The sequence below is a fragment of the Polypterus senegalus genome, chromosome 10 (genome assembly GCF_016835505.1).
Source record: "Polypterus senegalus isolate Bchr_013 chromosome 10, ASM1683550v1, whole genome shotgun sequence".
Classification (NCBI taxonomy): Eukaryota; Metazoa; Chordata; class Cladistia; order Polypteriformes; family Polypteridae; genus Polypterus; species Polypterus senegalus.
The window spans coordinates 166,217,966-166,231,152 of NC_053163.1; the positions used below are offsets into that span (position 1 = coordinate 166,217,966).

The window sequence follows — 13,187 nt, forward strand, 5'->3', positions numbered from 1 at the left end:
CATCTTAGTTATACAGTCATGTGAAACTGTAAATGCACTTCATGAAACGTTTTTCCTTTTAAAACGTGTGGATTTATCAATATTTGATTTTCATTTAAGCAGTATCTTTAGATAAAGGGTACTTACTAATATTTATTAAAAATACATTTTTTCAACAAAAAACAACCAGATGCACCATTTCCATATGTGAAAAAAACAAATGGCTCTAACTGGCTCCAATAGCTGCTATTGCCCTCTCAAGTATGCATACAATATTAGATTGGACACCTTCCCTTTTATCATTGCAGATCAGTTTAAATACCTAGGGGTAAATATCACAACAAAGCTCTTTATCAACAAAATTTTGCCATCTGTATGGAAAAAATTAAGCAAGACTTGCATAGATGGTCAACCCTTCATCTCACTCTAGCTGGAAGAATTGACATTGTTAAGATGAATATCCTTCCTAAGCTTCTCTTTTTATTTCAAAACATTCCACTATACATCAATAAATCATTTTTTAAGCAATTAGATTCAACCATAACCTCATTTATTTGATACTCAAAACATCCACGTATTCAAAGAGCGACCCTACAAAAGACCTAAGGCAGAAGGTGGCATAGCTCTACCTAACTTTCAGTCTTATTACTGGGCAGCAAACATACAAGCTATAAAAACCTGGACACAAATAGATGAACATACACAGGCTTGTTCCGCAATAGAAGTAAAATCCTGCAGTACTTCTTTATATTCCCTGCTCTGTGCCCCAATAGATGCAAGTTATCGCCAATATACTAATAACCCAATTGTGCTTCACTCACTCAGAATATCGAACCAATGTAGAAAGCATTTTAAGATGGAGAATCTTTTATCTGTGGCACCTCTACATGAGAACCATATTTTTCAACCCTCGCAAACATATGCAGTTTTTAATATCTGGAAAAGATTTGGGATTAAATTACTTAGAGATCTTTATATAGACAACATTTTTGCATCCTATGAACAATTACATTCCAAATTTAACTTTCCAACAACACATTTCTTTCACTATCTTCAAATTAGAAACTTTTTTTTTAACAGAACCTGCCCAAGTTTCCTCATCTCACACCCTCCTCTATGCTGGAAAAAATATTGCTCAGTTTCGAGGACTCGGACAGCATTTCTGCAATATATAAAATTGTTTTACAGTCCCTACCTTTCAAAGATCCAAGAGGACAATGGAAAAAGGATCTCTCACTCAACAGGTCAGAAAAGGAGTGGAAGGTAGCAATGCAGAGAATTCACTCGAGCTCCATGTGGGCAAAGCATACAATTATACAACTCAAAGTTATATATCGAGCACATCTGTCTCGCTTAAAACTGTCCAAAATCTTTCCAGGGCAAGATTCAACCTGCGAACGTTGCAATCAAGTCCCAGCCTCACTGGGTCACATGTTTTGGGCCTGCACCAAATTAACATCATTCTGGACAAAACAATTTAAGTGCCTTTCAGACAGCCTTGGTGTCACAATCCCTCCTAAACCTCTAACAGCTGTGTCTGGTGTTCTTCCAGATGGGCTAAAAGTGGAGAAGGACAAACAAACTGTGAATGCCTTCACTACACTACTGGCACGCAGACTTACTTTGCTAAACTGGAAGAATCCTGACTCCTCTTTTAAGTCAGTGGGTAACTAATGTTTTATACTATTCGAAATTGGAAAAAATCAAATTCTCAGTTAAAGGATCTGTGCAGAACTTTTTCAAAATCTGGCAGGATCTAATCAATAATATTTTATAATAAGCTGTTAAAGCACTGAGGAAGTAATTCTCTTTACATTTTTTTTTCTTCTCCATTTATCTTTATCTGCCTATTAAACTCATCAATTTATGTATTTTTACAAGCTTTTACTCCGTTGGCCATGCTCTCTTTCTCAGGGGTGGGGGTTGATTTGTTTTCAATCCTATTTTTTGTAAAGATTGATCTATTTATATGGAATGATTACAATTAAATCAATAAATTTTTTTTTTTAAATTACGCATTTCCTAGAACTGTCTAGCAGTCTCTGACATCAACTCTGAGAAAGCATTTCCCACTCCTGCATTCAGAATTCTTTCAGCAGTGCAATGTTTCAGGGGCACTTTACTTGCAAAACCCGTTTCTAATCCCTCCATAGCATCTTGTTGGGATCTCTATCAGGTCCTTGGCTTAGTTATTCCAGGAATCTTCATCTCATATTATCCTCAAACACCCTCTGGTACAATAATAATTTATTTAATAAAAAAAAGGATTCTGTGATGGTATGCTGCCCAGGCCCTGATACAGCAAAGCAATCCCAAACCAAAACATTTGCCCCACAATCCTTGACAGTTAGCATCAGGTTTCGCCAAACAAGTCTTCCGTTACTGTGTCCAATATAACTCTTTTTGCCTCATCTGTCCAGAGCAAATTTTTCCAGAAGTTCTGGTCATGACTAGGTGTTCATCGGCAAATTTTAGCCTTGCCTGGATGTTCTTTGTTTATTACTGGCACGCCTCATTTTTGCAGCCTTTCTAATGGTTGAACATCCTGAGATGGTTTGGCCTGGACAAGTTGGCAGTAGTTTGAAATCTTCTCCACATGTAGATGTTATAGATAGTGGGTTAGATGATTTCCATATGCTTGGAGCGCTTATAAAACCCCTTCCTAGACATATAGTACCTTCTTTCTGAAGGCCTCAGAGAGCTCTTTTGATCTCTGCATGATGATAACACACACTTCAACAACAAAGAGCAGATCAGATCAAACTAAATGTCTGAAGTTTAAGCAAGATGGTTTCAGACAAGATCCTGTCTAACGTAGCTCTAATTATTTGCACCAGATTCTAATTTGAGGCTTTTGAAATTGTGATAAATTTAAGTATGTACTTACTTTTATCACGTGTGAAATTTCCATGTTTAAGTTATACAATGCACTACAAAATGCAAATGTGGCCTGATGTTTGCTATATATCACATCGCCTTTATCTATACATACTGTTTAAAGCATGATCAAATCTTTATATGTCCACATATGTACTTACTTTTTCATAGGACCATAAAAAAACAAACCTGTAAGCAAGTTTAACAGGTGGATGGGAGAGTGAGAGATAATTTAGCATTTTAAGAGAACACAAACCATGGGTGAATACTAGAAGGTTAGCATTTTCTACATTAAAGCATTACACACATTTTTCCCTAGGGCAGGGGTCCTCAATCCCAGTCCTGGAGAGCCGCAGTGGCTGCAGGTTTTTGTTCTGACCTGGTTGCTTAATTAGAAAGCAATACTTGCCAATAAAGCACTAACAAGCTATGAAATTAAATTAACTCTGCTATGTCAGGTCATTCTCATATCCTAGATTTTCTTTCCCTTTCTATCATGCAAATGATTTGAAGGCTAAAATGGACGAGTAATTCTCAGTCCTTCACTTTTTTCTCTTCATTTTTCTTCCAAGTATTTAATTAAACCCAATAGTGCAGATAAATACACAGGTGTAAATGTAAATAAGCTAAATGGAGAAATGCTGCTCTCTCTTGTCATTTGCATGTTATTGATAATTAGGAGCAATTAAAATAGCTGTTTAAGACAAAATGAAGCAATAAGGGCTCAAAATCACTAAAGTGAAGCAGAAGTGTTACTTTAGCAATAAGTGCTTTTTATTAAGCAACTGGGTTGGAGCAAAAACCTGCAGCCACTGTGGCTCTCCAGGACTGTGATTGAGGACCCCTGCCCTAGGGAGAAACACAGCTATGTGGCAGTTACGTCTGAGCCCCATGAATCCAGTGTCCTGGCTTTGAATCCTCTTCCCATCCCCTGTCCATATGAAGAAGTTTGCACCATCTTCTTGTTCCTATATAGGTTTACACCCCCCACATCCCAAAGATGTGTGTTGGGTTAATAGATAATTCTAAACTGGCCCAGGGTGATTGTGGGTATGTATAAAAATAAGCCCTGCACTCGACTGGCATCCTATACTGGATTGGTTCCTACCATGCACCAGACAGTGCCAATATACACTATAGTCCTCCACAAACCTTAAAATTCTCAACCTGACTTAATGTTGTCAGTACAAATTTTATTCATGACATTTATAATAATATACTTCATTTTTTTTGCATTTGTTAAAATATAGAATATGAAACACCAACTTTTTTTTTTTACATGAACAAAAAAAGCCATTCTTCATTGAATATAATTTCTTTTAAAACACCAGCAGATAATTAAAAACAAGCTAAAAAGTTATTCTAAGCAAAAACATGAACATAGAGATGCATGGACATATCTAGAAACACAACATGTATTGTATTCTTTTAATCTATCTGCTGAACTCATGTTGATGACCTAGTAGGAATGGAGCAAAATGAGGGTATCATTAAAATATACAAACAATCATAGACAATTTGGATTAGGAATACCAAGTCTATACATATTTCTTTAATAATATAAATGATAATTCTAACCGCAAAAAAAATAATTAGTTTTTTGTGCAGAAATAAAACTAATACTTTATGCTAAAGTGTTTATAACCAACCACAATGTTTATTGCAGGTACACCCATTTAATCGAAAAAGCATTGCAGTTTATGATGATGAGCCACATTAACTTGATTTTTAACCGTCTAGTACTTGTACTTCACTTCCCAGCAGGCACTGTGTGCAACAGACAAAAAAATAAACAAGCCAAAATCTTGGAAGATCTCCGTTTTGGTCCAGTTACCAGATGTATTACTAAGTCTTTACTTCGTAACACTAAAATCTCTCACAGAAAGTAATGGTGATAAATGAATTAACAACGCATAAGGCAGGTAGCCATTTTTCATTCCACATGTCACGATGACCTTAAAACCTGGCTGATTTTTGAACATTTCAGTCTGAAATAGTATTAATGACAATGTTAAAATGTCAAAATTCAAATACAAATAAAGCTTTTGTCTTCATTGCTCTTTGGAGAAAGGGACCACCACAAGGAAGCAAAAAATATAAATGAGCAGCAGTTTTGAGGACGAAGATGTCCATGCATTTAGAAAATGTACACTAGCACATAAAATGTATCCACAAGTTCTAAATCATTGACACCTTGCTACTTTAGAAGGTCTCATAGCATAGTGGGAATGTAACGCCAAACTGCAAGCCTCCAACAGATCACCGCTAAGAATAAGCTGGTTATTTAGTTTAATACATCTACAGGTTCCACCATACTCAGGCAGGGGGTCTTTAAGTAAACCCTAAATACTCACAATACTACACAGTTCTGCACACACTTCTTTTTAGTTTGAATGACAATGACAAAAATCAGTACTAAAGCTACTTTATGTTTTTATTTTTTCCCCTTCTAATTAGGTGCACCAAGTGAGGATCCTAAATTCCCCAAGATTCAGTTTCCACCTCCCGATGTCTGCCTGGCTTGTCACAGTGAACTGAACGGTGAACACACCTGGAAATCGGACGAAGTCCTGCAGTTCTTGAAGGAACGATTTTCAGCAGACCGCATCCTCAATGACTACCTCGAAGAAGAGTCACAGATTTTAGCCAAGCAAAAAGAGAAATTAGCAGCTCAAAGGCAAGCAGAATCTGACAGATTAGCACAGGAGAACCAGAAGTGGGGCCAGGAGCCAGTGGTGGGCTTGGCAGTAGAAGGGGGCAAAGATGAACCAGAAGAGGAAGACCCAGGAATCCCACAAGAACAGAGGGATGAAGCTCCCATGGAGGAGGTGGACCTGGGAAGAAATCGCAAGCCTAGTATTGTCAAGGGCAGCCTGAGACATAGGGAGACAGAGGATGATATTGTAGACTTGGACACTTTTGTCGACCAGCATTATAAAAGTAAAGCGCTCCAAGCTGCAGCAAGAAAGCGATCACTGAGCAAACGGGAAGAAAGACACAAGCAACTTCAGTTTCAGACTGAAGACTTGGACCTAAAGGATGACATGGCACTTCACAGCCACCTGAAGAAACGAGGGCTATCAAGTAAGCGTTTAATGGTCAATGAAGAGCTCCTGATAAATGAGCACTGGCTGTCTGTGCTTAGTGTGGGCTTCTCTCGTCTGGATGTCAGTCTCTGTGTATTACTCTATCTGCTATCCACCATGTGTCTTCTGGGGATGTACATGTTCTTCAAGCTGAGATTACGCATGCGGAAACAGAAGCAAGCGCTGGCATGAAGGATTTTCTTTTGTAATTTCATATTCAGAAACCAAATGAACTTCTGTGGGCTTGGGTGCTTATTGTAGTAGGTGGGTAGAGATAGCAATACATCAATCAAAGTTGAAAATTCTGTTCCCATACTGGAAAACTGACCAACTTGGCCATCAAGCAATTAAAAAAGCCCCCCAGTTGATTTACTATGCACTCAGACGAGATAGAGAGAGGTTGGGGGTGGGGTTTGGGGTTTGTGGTTTTGGGGTGTGAAGACACTAGCTGCTATCCCTAATTTTTAATTTCAGTTTTCCAGGTGTACTTGGCTGGACATATAGGTCCATTTTCAGGAAATTGCCAAAGCTGTTTACTCCCTTAAAATAATGTGATTTCACTTTAACCCTGTGCAGATGTGAATTTTTTTTTCTCTTGAAATAGATATAAAGACAATTCTGTAAATTATAAAATTGATGGTGGAGACTTTACTTCTTGTGATGGGACAGAGAATGTAAGAGGGAATACTTCGGGACATTAAATGTTCATTGAAATGAGCAACTTAGGGTATAAGACTAATCCTTTAACGTCTCTAGCCCTAAAGTATGTACACTTACTGCTCATTGCCATAAAACCTGAATTCAATTTGTTTGTCAAATACAATTTCTTGCTTTAGGATTTTTTCATTTTTAGCATACCCAAACTTACTCTTCAGAGATACACAGAGAGGGAGAGAGAAGCTTGGGGTCAGCTATTTGTATAGCACTCCCAAAAAGTAAGCCCAATAGAGTAGCATTCCTTCTGGCACTGCTAAACATCGAACCGACAACCTACCAGTTACCAGTACAGATGCTCTGTTCAGAAAAGTACAGGGAGGGGGAAATAACAAATACATAAATAAAAAGCCCGCACACTCTCACTTGGGTCCATAGGTGGTACACAGGCATAGTGGTTAGAAGTACAGCCTCTAATGGACTGGAATGCCATTCCTGGTGATGACAAAATAACCTTAATTTGATAAGATTGTCTTCTACAGGAAAACAAAGTGTATTTGGCCAATAAATTACATCCCAATATCATTTAATATTATTCACAGTATGTAGTTCCAGATGTTGCTCATAATCCTCACCTTAAACAAAATGTCATGTTTGTTTATTGGTAAGGGAGGCACAGTGATGCAGTGCTAGCAGATCCAACCTCTTAAGTGTATATCCTGCACCTATTTGACATCTATGTTGCATTTGTACATTCCCCCTTCATGTCTGAGTGGGCCTTCCTCCCACATCCCCCAAAAGATGTGGTTGTTAGGTGAGCTGGTAGTTCAAAATTGACCCAGTGTAAGTGAGTGAGTGTGGGTATATGAGTGGGTCTTTGTGGCGAGCTGGCACCACCTCCAGGGTAGCTTTCTGCTTTTTCCTCTCCCTGGGGTTACCCAATTAGTCTGCAGTATCCCATCACTCTGAATTGGACCAAGCCTGCTTGAGAAAATATGTGTGTGCAGTGTATGTACTTGAGTTCATATGATAAATGAAAGAAGCTAAAATCTTACCAGTGCTTTAAAATTGCAGAGGAATGAAGCCCCGGGACCACTACAGACTATGCTCCCATCTCTGCAACCAGTTATTTTTACGTTTTGTAAATCTGACCAATTTTCATTTATTTTTGCTTTCATATCAAAGCCTTGATACCAGCCACAAAGAAAAATACATGTTGAAAAAAAAAATGGTATTACTCATAATGCGTCTGCTAGTCACATACTGTTATGTAATGAGACCATAAAATCTTCTAACACTTAAAAAGCAGTTTTCATCTCTGTGCAGTGTGGCATATTAAGAGACTTTGGTACACTGCTAATATTACTGGTGAATATGAAGGATTCCCAGGTCTTATACTGAAGAATTCAACATAGAGAAATGTGTCTCTCTTACTCCACTTCTAAAAATTTTAAAGTAAAGTTATTTGGGTAGGCCATGTTCCAGAGATAAATAACCACTTTTAAATGTTAAGGCAAAATGAAGGCATTGTTTAAGGTTGTTATATAACAGTATGCAAGTTACAAGTGCATTTTCGCAGTGCCTAATCTAAACCAAAATAACCAGGTATCAGTTGTGCGGCCCAAAATGCTGGCTTATATAAAAATCGCACAGGATTACTGTTTTTGCTGTTATTTATAACTGTTAATATGATACTGTACACAACCATTAGCTGAAGTGAGGAGGCACATCAAGTGTGATTAGAGAAGCTGGAACACAAAGAGTATTTGTGCTAAAATATAATTTATGAAAATACTAAGCTCTTGTTCTGACAGTATCATTCCTTCATAACACAAGCTGTAAATTTTAGCTTAAGAAAGCCTACTAACACAATTTCTCCAGACACAATAAGCATAGAGTAGTTTTTAATATGTCACCATTTGGGGTTTGACTTGAAGTGGATATTTTGAAGTTGGTGTGAAATTTAAAAAGAGAAAGTGAACGTGAAAAGCTTCAAAGCTAAAGGATTATGTCTACAGAGAAAGCCACCTGCAGAACAGAATCAACTGATAAAGCACACACAAGAGGATCCTGTCTGCATACATTTGGCATAGAGGCTGCAAATGCAAGCATTAGAGATGCCTAGCAAATGGTGCCTGTCTTAGTCTGTCACCTTTAAAAGCATTGCAGTTTGCCAGTCTTTAACCTAGCCATTTGGAAAGTGTCATCTTCCCAGATTTCTTTCAGAATAAATGAATTGCTGATTGCTGGTCTTTCCTGATTTCACCTTGACACGTTAAAGTGCAAAAGTATGTGTCTCTCTCTCTTTTTTAAACAGTGTTGAATCTAAACATGCAGTGCTAAGCATGAACATACTGGATACCTAAATACAGTATTATGAGGGCCACAGCTCAGTAAGAACGAGTCACATTTGGTGTAATGTCAACACTGGAGGATGTCTGATGCTGCTTCCCTTGTAATTATATCTTGAAGACTGTCCTTGCAGACAAGTGGAGCTTTATACATGCATGGCAATCTGCACAAGCATGGGATGGACAGAACTGCATTTGTCCGACAGGGAAATTCAAATCTGGGGTTTGTCTGCCTTACAGATCAGCGCCTCTTCTTATATACAGTACTAGTGGTACTACCCGTCTAAGAGGGGCTGAAATCTAAGTAATCAATGTAGATCTTGGCGTTAACGTTTGCAGTGCACAATGCAATGTATAGGTCTCTATTATATGCCATTTGGTATGGGATTCATAAAAAAAGCAGTGTTAAGGTCTACGATATGCCATCTGTTCTGACATATATAATGCCTTCTTTTGCTAAAATGTTTGATGTGCCATCTTTTGAAATGACAGACATAGCAACAGGATGGATGCACAGACAGACACACAGACACTTACTCTTTTATTAGATAGATAGATACTTTATTAATCCCAAGGTGGATTAACTTGCATGCTCTCTTATACATAATTAACAACTTTTCAAATCAGTTACCTTGGATGACCATTTTATTGTGGAATGGTCCTACAGTGACCCTTCTCTCACTTTAAGACTCTTGATTGTGTGAAGATGAGCAGAAATCCCCAGATGCAGCTGCAATTCATAGGGTGGTCCAGATCCAGATCATCTGGATGACTTTGATTGATGCGGGGACGATTCCATTTCAGTGCGAAGACGATTCTTCATGTCGTCAGTTTGCATATTTCTCGATGGTCCAGGATTTTTTCGGGTGATTTTCTATGTAATTACTTAATAAGTTATAACGTAATGAAAATTGCATAATTAGATCTGGGCCACCCTATATAGCTCCACTTACATTCATTGTTAGGGCTGACTGCTTCTTTGGCTAAATACTTCTTCCTTTCTTTTATATCTGACTTTAGGTGACAAATAGAGTACCAGCACAAGCAGGAGAGAAGATTTATTCATTTATTCAACACATTATTGATTCACTTGAGGTTCCTAAATATACCTAAAAACAGAAGCAGAGTAATAGGACTGTGATAAAATAATACCAATACAACCTAAATGGATAACAGCTTCTCTTGCTAGGAGTCTAGGCATCCAATATGTCTAGAACCAAATGGATCTTTGTGACAGACAGACAGACAGACAGACAGAGACCTAGTCTTTAGTCTAGATGCATGGAAAAACAGACTGTGGGGTTCTCCATTAACCTGAATTTATGCTAGTCTTGTACTTCTTTGATGTACCTCTTGGACCAATGGAGCGTCATAGTGTAAGGGGGCTTGCATGTCGTGTTCAGGCATGCCTTTTGACCAGTCCTGTTGAGACATGACTTGTGTCCTTGAAACGTTTACATACTAAGCTTTTTACTGTAGGCATTGAGCTAGAACAAAGTTTTTACTGGTTCTTATCTGGTACGTTGGGAGAACAGCAAGTATTTCTTACTGTCAGAAAGCTGCTTCTTTCTTTTAAGCAACTGGTTCAAACTTGTCCTTCAAAAGATGTTATACAGTCACGGGGAATGCACAAACCAGTGTGTTTCTTTGTTCCAGTCCCAAGCCCAGATAAATGGGGAGGATTACGTCAGGAAGGGCATGCAGTGTAAAATTTTGCCAAATCAAGATGCGGACAACAATACAGATTTCCATACCATATTGTTTGAGGCCCAGGTTAACATATTGATATATTGCGTGTGAAAGAGACAGATGAAAGGGGAGTAAGGCCAGGTGTATCAGAGGCAGGTTCAAATTGTTCTTCTATGCTTTGGATGGGAGGAGAAATGGGGTAGGAACAGTATGTCAAAAGTTTCGGACGGAATGTTGATTATGAAGCTGAAAATTGAAGGTGCGATGATAAAATGTTCTTGCATATGCCCTGCAAGTTGGGTGCGCAATGGATGACACAGAGGTTTTCTGGATTGAACTGGATGAAATGGTGGAAAGTGTACCCAAGGAAGAGGTAGTGATGATTGGAGCATATTTCAATGGACATGTTGGGCAAGGGAACAGAGGGGATGAGGAGGTGATGGAGAAATGCAGAAGATCAGATGGTAGTGAATTTTCCAAAAAAGGATTGACATGGCTGTGGTCAATATGTATTTTAAGAAAAGGGAGGAACACAGGGTGACATACAAGAGTGGAGGAAGATGCACATTAGGTGGATTATATCCTATACGGGAGGGTCAGTTTGAAGTAGACTGGAGACTGCAAAGTGGTGGCAGTGAAAGCGTAGTTAGGCAGCCTAGGATGGTCATCTGTAGGATGATGTTGGAGATCAAGAAGGAGGAGGATAGTGAGGGCAAAGCCAAGGATTAAATGGCAGACATTGGGGGAAAAAAAGAAGACTGTAAAGTGGAGTTCAGGGAGAAGGTAAGACAGGCACTAGGTAGCAGTGAAGAGTTGCCAGATAACTGGGCAACTACAGCAGAATTGGTAAGGGAGACAGCAAAAAGTGTGCTTAGTGTGACATCTGGACAGAGGAAGGAGGACAAAGAAACCTGTTGGTGGAATGGGGAAGTACAGGAGAGGATACAAAGGACGAGGTTGTCGAAGAAGAAGTGGGATAGTCAGAAAGATGAAGAAAGTAGACAGGATTACAAAGAGATAAGGCATAAGGCGAAAAGAGAGAAGCAAGTGTGTTGCGCAGATGGAAAGAGTACTTTGAGAGGTTGATGAATGATGAGAGACAGAAAATAGAGCAGGAAAGAGAGAGAGAGAGAGAAGGTTGGATGATGTGGAGACAGTGAAACAGGATGTGCAAAGTATTAGCAAAAGGAAGTAAGGACTGCTATGAAGGGGATGAAGAATGGGAAGGCTGTTGGTCCAGATGACATACCTGTGGAAGCATGGAGGTGTTTAAGAGAGATGGCAGTGGAGTTTTTAAGCAGATTGTTTAATGCAATCTTGGAAAGTGAGAGGATGCCTAAGGAGTGGAGGAGAAGAGGTGTACTGGGACCGATTTTTAAGAATAAGGGTAACGTGCAGAACTGCAGCAACTACAGAGGGGTAAAATTGATCAGCCAAAGCAGGATGTTATGGGAAAGAGTAGTTGAAGCTAGGCTAAGAAGAGAGGTGAAGATTAGTGAAATGCAGTATGGTTTCATTCTGAGAAAGAGCACTACAGATGTGATATTTGCTCGGAGGGTGTTGATGGAGAAATCAAGAGAAGGCCAAAAGAAGTTGCATTGTGTCTTTGTGGACCTGGAGAAATCACATGACAGGGTGCATAGAGAGGAGTTTTGGTATTGTAGGAGGGTTGAGAGTGGCAGAGAAGTAAGAGTGGTAAAGGATATGTACGAGGGAAGTGTGACAGTGGTGAGGTCTGCAATAGGAGGGACAGATGTAATCCCACCTCCACCCTGAACACATGAGAGATCAGCTCTGAGCCCTTTCTTCTTTGCAATGGTGATGGACAGGTTGACAGACAAGATTAGACAGAAGTCCCCGTGGACTATGATGTTTGCGGATGACATTGTGATCTGTAGGGAGCAGATTGAGGAGACCCTAGAGAGGTGGAGATATGCTCTAGACAGGAGAGAAATGAATGTCAGTAGGAGAAAGACAGAATACATGTACATGTTTAAATACTTGGGATCAACAGTAGACAGTCATGGGGAATGTAGAAGAGAGGTGACAGACAGGCACCAGCAAGAGTGAAAGGGAATGTCTACAAGACTGTAGTGAGACCAGATATGTTATATGGGTGAAACGGTGGCAATGACCAAAAAGCAGGAGACAGAGCTGGAGGTGGCAGAGTTAAAAATGTTAAGATTTGAATTGGGTGTGACAAGGATGGACAGGATTAGGAATGAGTATATTAGACAGTCAGCTCAGGTTGGACAGTATGGAGACAAAGCGTTGGTTTGAACTAGTGCAGAGGAGAGATGCTGGGTATATTAGAAGAAAGATGCTAGGGATGGAGTTGCCAGGCAAAAGGAATGAGACAGAAAGGCCGAAGAGGAGGGCATGCAGGTGGTGGGTGTGACAGAGCAAGATGCAAAGGACAGGAAGATCTGGAAAAAGATCATCAGGACCCGTAACAATAGTAGCCAAAAAAAAAAAAAAAGATACAATTGTCACAAAAGAATATTATAAATCCATAGCAACAAAGTAAAACAATAGTTAATACCGTTGTTTA

General features: G+C 39.2%; 1 protein-coding gene across 1 annotated transcript in view; it reads left to right on the forward strand.

The window, feature by feature from the left end:
• qsox1 (quiescin Q6 sulfhydryl oxidase 1) overlaps positions 1 to 6,663 on the forward strand; it is a 77,716-nt gene extending 71,053 nt beyond the window's left edge. The window contains exon 12 of the mRNA XM_039767315.1: positions 5,314 to 6,663. Within this exon, the coding sequence (XP_039623249.1) occupies positions 5,314 to 6,134 (821 nt within the window). The 3' untranslated portion in view covers positions 6,135 to 6,663. The remainder of the gene's footprint in view (positions 1 to 5,313) is intronic.
• Positions 6,664 to 13,187: the final 6,524 nt, after the last annotated feature.